This window comes from Octopus bimaculoides, chromosome 2 (assembly GCF_001194135.2).
Source record: "Octopus bimaculoides isolate UCB-OBI-ISO-001 chromosome 2, ASM119413v2, whole genome shotgun sequence".
In the NCBI taxonomy this organism is placed as follows: Eukaryota; Metazoa; Mollusca; class Cephalopoda; order Octopoda; family Octopodidae; genus Octopus; species Octopus bimaculoides.
Window position 1 is genome coordinate 110,360,315 of NC_068982.1, and position 10,531 is coordinate 110,370,845.

General features: G+C 35.6%; 1 protein-coding gene across 3 annotated transcripts in view; it reads right to left on the minus strand.

Annotated features, from left to right (window-relative positions):
- LOC106884310 (protein FAM193A) overlaps window positions 1–10,531 on the minus strand; it is a 79,420-nt gene that overhangs the window by 7,576 nt on the left and 61,313 nt on the right. For 2 of the 3 annotated variants that reach the window (XM_052978608.1, XM_014935631.2), the window contains exons 6-12: window positions 9,481–9,605; window positions 7,344–7,488; window positions 5,537–5,646; window positions 4,517–4,756; window positions 3,931–4,189; window positions 1,723–2,706; window positions 1,241–1,630 (exon numbers count right to left, since the gene is read on the minus strand). In XM_052978608.1, coding sequence (XP_052834568.1) covers window positions 1,241–1,630; window positions 1,723–2,706; window positions 3,931–4,189; window positions 4,517–4,756; window positions 5,537–5,646; window positions 7,344–7,488; window positions 9,481–9,605 — 2,253 coding nt within the window. The remainder of the gene's footprint in view (window positions 1–1,240; window positions 1,631–1,722; window positions 2,707–3,930; window positions 4,190–4,516; window positions 4,757–5,536; window positions 5,647–7,343; window positions 7,489–9,480; window positions 9,606–10,531) is intronic. The other variant, XM_052978607.1, reaches the window with a different exon arrangement.

Consider the following 10,531-nt stretch of genomic DNA (forward strand, 5'->3'; position numbering starts at 1 on the left):
ATATATATATATATATATATATATATATATACACATATATATATATACACACACACACACACACACACATATAATATACACAAATGCAGTACTTCCAGAAGTTAGTTTCATCATGATGGGCAGGTTTTCAATGTGAACCTCATATTGCCAATGAAATCTCTACATTTCCATGAACAAACTTCATTAGAAAATCACTCAGTATAGGTTGCAGACATGTATTTAGTTAGTATTTAGTTAATGGAATTTAGTCAAATAATTCATACGAGTTCTAGAGCTGTATTGGTTTGATAGTGATTGGATTTGAAATCATGTGTTTGGATTATAATGTCTACCACGCTGTAATTATTTTAATCATCATCAGCATTTAACTGTCTACTTTTCCAGGCTTGCATGGGTCAAATGGAGTTTACTGAAGCAGACTTTCTATGGCCAGATACCAAATCTCACCTGTTTCTAAGCAAGATAATATTTCCCCCATGGCTAGACTTGTTTTTGCAGAATATTGGAAACGAATGACACTGCTTGTACAACAACGACACTCATTTACAACAATCTTGTGATATCAAGACAAAACACACACTCGCATGCTCACAATGAGCTTTTTTCAGATTCCACCTACCAAGTCCACTCACAAGGCTTTGGTCAGCCCAGAGCAATAGAAGACACTTACCCAAGGTGCCACATAGTGGACTGAACCATAAACCATGTGGTTGAGGAGCAAACTTCTTAACCACACAGCCACACCTGTACATGATTAAAAAGCATACAATGGCATATTTATTTGCACAAGGTGCCGTCCCACTGAGTGGCACTTTTGGGTTGACTTATGCCTTGTGAGTGAATTTGGTAGACATCCATTTTCGTGTGTGAGCATACACATGAGAATGTGGATAATCCATGCTTAGCAAAATGGTAATGACATTGTCATTCCATGACCACATTGTGACTGGTCAATCTGTGTTTACAAACACTTCCAGAAATATGAAAATCCCTTACTTGAAAAGCAAGCAAAGATTAGTACAGGAAGAGCATTCAGCTGTAAAATCCCACCTCAAATAACCCATGCTTTCATGGAAAAATAGAAGTTAACTTTATAACTATTTCGTAATAATAATAAAGAAAACACAAATAGAAACGTCTGTCTTCAAATATCTACAAGGAGTATGACAATGCATTTATTTTTGTCATTAGTACTTAGAAAATGAAAATAGACAAAGTTACAACATTAAAGTTGACTTACAGTTCCATGTCCAAAGAATTCACAATAACAGCAGTCACAATATTTTCCTTCCTTTTGATTCGATGTGGAGGTTGAGGAACTTTGCTCTGAACAGCTATCATCGACACTGTCATCATTATCTTCTTGGTGGACAACACAATCTGGATCTGTACACATTGTTGACGTACCCACACTAACATTATTCAACGTGGTTGGCATGGGAACAGCATTTACACACAAGCCAGAATCAACTGTACCAGGATTCTGGTAAGCATGCCCATTGCTGTTACGTAAATTATTGTTGTTGTTATTATTATGCGTACATGAATACTGACCAAGCATTGCATTGGTATAATTGCGAGACTGATGAGATGAATCTTCTTTGACTATATTGGCATTTCTTGGACTTATCTGAAGTAGAAGTAATTTAGACATTAATAATTTGGGACAAAAAGTTTGTGGAAAAAGCAAATAAAAATGACAATGAAATTAAAATATCTCACCTCAGCACCTCCTGTGTTAGCCCCATACTTCTTGCAGTGTTGGTTGTGAACCTTTTCATTATGGGATGAACTGTTTCCACCAAGGGTAGCTGGACGATTACACGAATGGCTTTTAATGGAACCATTCTGATTGTTGCACTTGTGTACCTTGCTACACACTAATGTTGTTGCAGATTGTGATGTAGATGAAGGAGTGGCAGAAGAGAAGGGGAGGGATGGTTGCTGTGAGGATTCTTGTGGTTGGAGAAGCTCAGTTTGCTGCACCGTAACTTGCACTTCAATTGAAGATGATTCAAGGCTAGATGAGAGATGATTAGATGGCAATGTTTCGATCACAGCTCCTTGGGAAGGCAACCCTGATTCTGATGATGATGATGATGGTGATGACGATGATGAACTTCTGACAAGCGATGACGTACATGGCAGTAACTCACCATTTATGCTCTCATCATATTTATGAGTATCAAGTAATAACCTAGGGTACAACTGAGTGTTCTCCCAATCCCCTTGGTAAGTGTGTTCATGATCAGTTAATGCAGTAGCATTAGAACGCACCAATTGTACTGGTAACTTTGACTGAGGTGAGATAATAAATTTAGGTTGTTGTCGAAGTTGTACAACTTCAACATCCCATTGAGGTTGCAATATAGCACGTGCATGAGACGACGGTCCTCCATTAACAATGCTTGTGTTACCATTTGCATTATTATTATTAATATTGCTATTGTTAGTATTATTGTTGCTGCTGCTGCTGCTACTACTGCAACCAGTATTGCCACCACCATTCACAGCAGCAGCGGCAGCAGCAGCAGCAGCAGTTCCATGAAGGCCATGCAAGCCAGAAGGTCCATGAATATGTGGATAAAGATGAAGATGTGCTGGTCTTGGGAGAATAGGAACATGCTGAGGTAGTGAAGTTGAAACAGTGTTCCCTCTTTGGCGTAAACAAAAGTGACACTGACACTGGTTGTCATCAGATTTAATCTGAAGAAGAGAAAATAAACACTTCTGTCAGACATTTACAAAGACATTAATTTTTTAAATGCAGTTTCAGGAATAAAAAAAATGTAAAGAAGAGGAAAGACAAATAGAAAACAAATACCTTAAGAGATAAATCAGACCTTCTGATAAACATTAAAAACACTGCATAGTTCCAATTTACTTGGACCATATAAAAGTGTCAAGTGAACTTTTAAGGCAAGAAATTAGATATTGCTTGTCCTTGATGTATAAATGTCGCTAAGGAACTGTTACAAGAAGTTACTAAGCCATAGTAAAATTGGAACCAGAACTGTATCTCACCAAACAATTTATCAATTCGAGAGAATAAATTACTTAGGAACCCATCTTCATAGAAAACAACAGTTAAATTATCATCATCATCGTCGTCGTCGTCGTCGTTTAACGTCCGCTTTCCATGCTAGCATGGGTTGGACGATTTGACTGAGGACTGGTGGAACCTGAAGGCTACACCAGGCTCCAATCTGATTTGGCAGAGTTTCTACAGCTGGATGCCCTTCCTAACGCCAACCACTCCGAGAGTGTTAACATATTTAATGCAGTAAATATTGAAAGGATAATTAGAAATTATTATACAGTGTATGATGAAATCTGAAGTACCTTAAAGTAAACTGTCATTTAAGTAAATGTTCAGCATGTGTAATGTAATGACTGATAAAAACAAAAATGAAATGCCTTTCATCGAATCCTCTATTAGGATTGATTGAGCCTAAACAACAATTGCTTCAACAGTCCTCCATCCATACTGAGATATAAAACAGTATAAAAAGTTTTAATCAAAAATTCAAAAGAAGACAAAGAATAACTCCACTGTGCGTGTGTGTGTGTGTGTGTGTGCAGGTGGCACATAAAATACACCATTTTGAGCGTGGCCGTTGCCAGTACCGCCTGACTGGCCTTCGTGCGGGTGACACGTAAAAGCACTCACTACACTCTCTGAGTGGTTGGCGTTAGGAAGGGCATCCAGCTGTAGAAACTCTGCCAAATTAGATTGGAGCCTGGTATTGCCATCCGGTTTCACCAGTCCTCAGTCAAATCGTCCAACCCATGCTAGCATGGAAAGCGGACGTTAAACGATGATGATGATGATGATCAATATGAAATAAATTTAAGGGTTGGGTAATATTTTTACAAGCAATATCGACTGGTGATCATATATGAAAAGCTCATCAAGCTGTTTATACTCACAAGTTTTTCTGAGTTTGTAGTAATATAACGATGATAGTCACAGTTTTCAGCAGTTCCATCCAAAGCAGAACCATTTTGTTTTTTATCATCTTCCCATGAAAATATGGAAATATCTAATATTCCATTTGTCATCTGTGCAATTGTATTAGCATTATCTAAACCCAAATTAGTTCCTTTGTGGTGTTCTCCATCTTCATCATCTATTACTTCATCTTCATCAATATCAGACTGACTATCATTATTTTCAGCATCACCATTTCTGAAAAAAAATATTAAAAACAATAGTTATTTAAACTATTTCTAAAATGTAGAAAATTAACTTGTATTTGAAATCTAGTGAATTATCTATTAAAATGAGCTTTAAAAAATGGTGTTTAATTGTCTAATTTAGAAAAAAGAAATGCAACCAGTGCATGTTAAAAACAAACCAGCTAGTCTGATAAATAATCTTTACTAAGAAACACCTTTTATTAACTATAATAGAAGTGAAATAACTAAAAAGCCTTAAATATTATGGCTATTGAATCTATGTCTTCAAAAATAACTTCAAAAATCATAATCATCAAAGGATAAGCTTATAACTTACTGAAGAGGCTGAGAACATTCATCTATGCTAAGTGGTAACTGATCTAAATCAATCACAGGACTTGAGGAACAACTACTAGACGTTGTACTGGATATAGAGGCAGCACTAACATCTGCCACACAATAGTTAGAATCATGCAGAAAACCAAGATGCTGATGAGGGACTGCAGATTCACATTTATCACTTGGTAGCTGACAGCAGATATTTACATGATCTGAAGAATTTTCATGACATAAGCAGCTAAAAAAAAATGGAACAGAAAAACAGACAGGATAAGATAACTGTTTCCAAATATTTACATAACTATCAGAACAGTAATTAGCTCCAACACACATTTCTAACTAATTAACCTTCTTGAACACTCAGGGAATAACTTCTAAATGGCTAAGCAATCAAAGTATTATTACAATTAATACAAAACTTTCCTAAAAACTTGTTTGTACAAAATGATGGAGAGAAAAAAAAAATCAATAAACTTGGTGATGTGAATGAAAGTTCTAAAATGGAAGCAACTTCAACAAATCATGCATTGTAGACCTCATCATCTGACATACTGGCACGGATTGAAAGGTTCAATAGGTACAGACAAGTCAAAGGGCTGTGTTCAAGTTCAATGTCTACTTTGGCATGGTCTCTACATGGCTGCCTTTTTCATAGCAACAAAATTAGTGAGGTCACCAAGTAACTCAGACAAAACCTCTTGACAGAATGCAAGTGCAATATTGAGGAAGGTGATTTTGTACTAGGCATTGAAAGTTTGATAGGACAGAAACAGGTATCTTCATTTATAGAAGATGCATGACTACCATAGAAGGAAAGGGAGAAAGGATGGTGGAGATGAGGTGTCAAAATATACTTTCAAGGGGTACATATGCAATAAATAACAAAATTAAAATTTCTGATGAGCAAAGATTAGAGACTAGTATGTAGCTAATTCTGCAATACAGAAGAGACTGGAAATGGTCCATTCTGTAAGGAAAATATTAATCTGAGTAAAGCAAATATTAAGTACATACAAACCTCCCAGAACTATCAGCATTTTCAGACACACTCTTTTCAAGTAATTTCCTTTGTTTCTTGAAAAATTCCCAATCTTCAGCAAGTATTTTATGCCTCATTTTCAGTGACTGCTAGAAAATTAATTGCATAGTAATTGAAACAGAAAAAGGATTTTCAAGTGTATGTTATATCAATTAGACACAAAATGTGAGAAAAAAAGATGAGAAAATTGCTTTTTCAAGAATTATTGTTCTGGAAATTTTTAAAATAACACTGCTAATTAAAAATGTGTTCCAGCTACTCTAAGAATACAGTTTTAAAATAAGTTTGAAAATAAGTAAAATATCATTCACCTCATTAGAAATATTTTGTGTATTCATTACAAAAAACTAGAATAGCATTAGAGAGATTCCAAAATATGGGCTCTGTCGCCAGAAAAGTCAGTTCATTTTTGTTTTAGGAATAATATATTTCCACTATTAAAACTTAATTCAGATTAGTGAAATACAGTTCTCTGATCACACATTGAAGAGATAGATTGTACTCGAGTAAATCAATCCCCTACATTTTCATCGTTTTTACAAGCTTTGTATTATATGGACAGGATATTTGAGTATACACTTATGTATTGATCAGCAAATATTCTATTTGTTTTGGAAAATACTTTTGGAAAAGAGATAGCTTTCCTAATGCTGACTACTGTATAAAGGGTGGCATAATACTTTTCAAAATGTATTGTTAGGAGTAACTAAAATAAATATGTTGACAGCAAAATTTTACAAACAGAAATTATATTTAGTATAAACATCAAATAGTTGATAAATTTAATTGAATGCTACTGTCAGTGTGTACAAACATAACTTTGAGATAACAAAATGTTAATTTCAATGAAAGCTAAATCATGTCTACAACAAAGAGAAATAATAAAGAAATAGAAGTTCAAACAAATTATTTATTAAAATGTAAATGAGGACAGCTGCGTGAAAAAAATGTCACACTCTGGCAGTAGAGCGAACCTGTGGAAAAGGTAGACCCAGGAAGACGTGGAATGAGGTGGTGATGCACGACCTTCGAACAGTGGGCCTCACAGAGGCGATGACAAGTGACTGACTGAGAGCTTTGGAGATATGCTGTGCTTGAGAAGACCAGGCAAGCCAAGTGAGACCTTAACCATGGCCTATGCCACTGCAGCATAACCAGCCCATTTAAGAGTATACTTCAATCATTGGACAATAAACTGCGCTTACAAAGACCTGTTAAGGCAAGTGAAATCATTGTCGTGGCTGATGACAGTACCACCTGACTGGCACCTATGCCAGTGGCACATAAAGAGCACCATTTGAACGTGGTCGCTGTCAGTGCCGCCTGACTGGCTCTCGTGCCAGTGGCATGTAAAAAGCACCATTCAAGCATGGTCGATACCAGTACAGCCTGACTGGCCCTTGTACTGGTGGCACGTAAAAAGCACCCACTATACTCTCGGAGTGGTTGGTGTTAGGAAGGGCATCCAGCTGTAGAAACTTTATCAGGACAGATTGGAGCCTGGTGCAGCCTTCTGGCTTGCCAGCTCTCAGTCAAACCGTCCAACCCATGCCAGCATGGAAAGTGGACATTAAACGACGACAACGACGATGATGATGAAACCTAAGCTTTACAAAAAAGGAACATGCAGTAGCATATAATTACGCTGGACATCTGATCATATATTTTTTAAAACTTTTTAAACAAAGAATTACTATTTGTAAATACTAAGTCAAATAAATAGAAAAGAAAGTAAAGTTCAGTTTAATAAGCATGTGCATTGCAGCAAGCTAAAAAGAACACTTACCTGTTCATCATTGTATGATGCAATAAGCTTTTGCCGACATTTCCACATGAGTGATACTTTCTCCATATCCTCTCCAAATTTACTGCTACGGTCAGATAGACTAGGATAGGATTCAACACCATTTGCATCAGTTGTTGCAGTTGAACTATAAAAAAATGTATTGAGCTTAAATTTCAAGATATATCAAACAAATAATTCATTTATATCCCCATGCTTTTATTATACAGACTGCAATTGCTAAATTAAAGGTAAAGTTACCAGCCTAAAGAACTTTCATTTTAATTGTTTGAGGGAAAAAAGTTTAGTAGCAAAAACTTTTTTAAAGACTTTCTGAACAGGAGTTTAATTTACTGTAAATACAAATAAAACATAAGGAAAGACAAATGACACTAAATCAAAGAAATGTAGAGTTTTCAATCAATGTAAAGTTTTCAATCATTGTGGAAAACCATGATTTAGATTAGTGTTTAATTATAAGTTCTGTATTAATTATTTCATTTCATGAATTAAGTCATAATTCAGCTTGTGCTTTCAATCACGCATTTGTTTTATGCCTGTTTTTCCAAGCTGTCACAGATTGGGCAAAGATTTATTTGAGACAGAATTTTAGAGCCAGCTGTTCTTTGTCATCAAAGGTCACCTGTTGTTCAAGTAAGAGATTTTTCTTTATTCTGGTTCTTGAAAACCCAAAATGATATGACGCATTATCCACAGAGTATGTAAATATGGCATAATTTTTTACTCAAGTGGTGACTTACGAAGAAGCAGTGACAACGAAGCAGATACACATGCAATACATTACTATATAGTTTCTATTTAACAATTCCACTCCCAAGGCATTAGTCAGACTAAGGCTGTAGCTGAAGACACTTACCTATGGGATCTCAGTGAGGCAGAACATAAAACCATATGATAACAAAGCAATTTCTATATCTAGACTCTCAGAGCGGTTGGCATTAGGAAGGGCATCTAGCTATAGAAAATCATGCCAAATCAGACTGGAGTCTGGTGCAGCCTTCCAGCTTACCAGCACTGGCCAAACCGTCCTACCCATGCCAGCATGGACAACCCACGTTAAATGAAAATGATGATGATTATAGTGAAGTTGCCATGCAGCTTGTAAAACTATATCCCCTTTGACTGAGGGGGTTGCAGTAGCTCCCAACCAAGACCAAGAACACTAGCATAGAAAATAAATGTTGAACTAAACAAACAAACAACTATATACAAGTGTGTGTGCATATGCATACTCACACTCATACACATGCCATTATTGTTTGTGAGCCCATTTTTCACATGTTGGCATGTGCTGGACAAGACTTATTGAAGCAGTATTCTAAGGTTGGATGCCGTTCCTGTCAACTCTTACTAATTTTCCAAGTAAGCTGCTTTTATTCCACTGGTCTTACACATCAAAACCACAGAACTACTGCATGTATTAAGGGAGCTGTAACAAACATGCTATAGCTAAGTGAAGTCAATTTAAAGACACAGAACAAACAGTTGTACAAAAACATGACAGGCATCCATATCATTTACATCTACCAAATTTCATTTAAAAGGCATTGGTCAGCCTGAAGCTAATGTAGAAGACATGTTGAAGATGCTACACAGTGGAAGAGAACCCAAAAAGATGTGGTTGTGAAGCAAGCTTTGTAATTGCACATCCATGCCTGCACCTATATGTTTCAGGTTCTGTCTCACTGCATGGCACCTGAGGCAGTTGTCTTCTACTAAGTAACCTCAGGTCAAGCAATGTCCTGAGAGTGGGACTAGGAGGCAGAAACTATATGGAAGCTTGCAGTGTGTGTGTGTGTGCACATGCTTTTGTGCGTGGGTTTGCATACATAAATGTTTACATTCCATATTTTTGTAGGACACCATCTGAGCAAAATGTCACCCTCACATCTCCTGCAAAAAAAATACACTCTGTAGTTGTGTATTTTCAAAGACCAGCAGAATGTAAAAAAACGGAATGGGTTGGCATCAGGAAAAACATATACAGTAGTGAAATACTGCCTTAAGTTTCTGTCCAATCCATACCAGCATGGAGAAATAGACAAATGAAAAATGATTAATAAGTGTTGTATAGAATCCAAGAGAAAATAAGTAATAGATGCTTCGTTTAAATACTTACTTCAGTTGCTTCAGTACTGCTGGCCAATTGTCTTGAATAGATGGATTTGTATACACAATAGAGTGAAACAAATGACGATTGTAAAAATCCCACGTAACATCAAATTTCTTCCAATGATCTTTCTCCTGAAAAATCATGTTATAAGATGCATTCAAGTGTTAAATGATTTTATATAAAAAATAAATATATAACATATTTTTGTAACACTCAAAGACTAATCATACTTCCTTTTAAACAATGAAGGAAACTGAAAATACTAGCTTGTTACAATAAGTCAGTATTTTCAGAGAAAAATATTTCAACCCAGAAAGATATTTAAAATTAAAATTTTAAACAAAACTTCAATTGAATTTATAATAAAAGTGATTTTCCTTAAGACTTGTAAATAAATCAAAATTAGTTTAAGAAAAATTTTTGAAAACTTATCTTTTTCTATGCTTTAGATAACCTTTGAACAAACTTTAAGAAATTTTTGACAAAACTATTTTTTAATTGAATGGATTTTTGAAAAAAATCAATTACCTTATCTGATAGGGACTGTGCTATTTTTATGCCATCTATAGTGAAACATTTTTCTAATAAAATACATTACAGCATTGTCAGCATGACAGGTAATAAACATTCTTTTCTACTGTAGGTACAAGGCCCAAAATTATGGGGAAGGGTGCCAGTCAATTAGATCGACCCCAGTACACAACTGGTACTTAATTTATCAACCCCGAAAGGAAGAAAGAAAAAGTCGACCTCAGTGGAATTTGAATACAGACGAAATACCACTAAGCAATTTGCCCGGCGTGCTATCGTTTCTGCCAGCTTGCTGCCTTAATGAACCTATTTAATGCGGGGGAATATTAAAGAGCTAGCTACAGATAATAATATATTCATTTAGTGTTATCCAAATAGTGTATCTCACTAGGATAGATTGAAGTTTGAGTGCCAGCATGAAATAGTAATCCAATGAAAAAGTACAGAAGCAAAAACAAAAAACTAAACTAAACAGCACTACAACAGAAAGTTTTTAGTTTTATACTATAAAGTAAAAATGGAGATT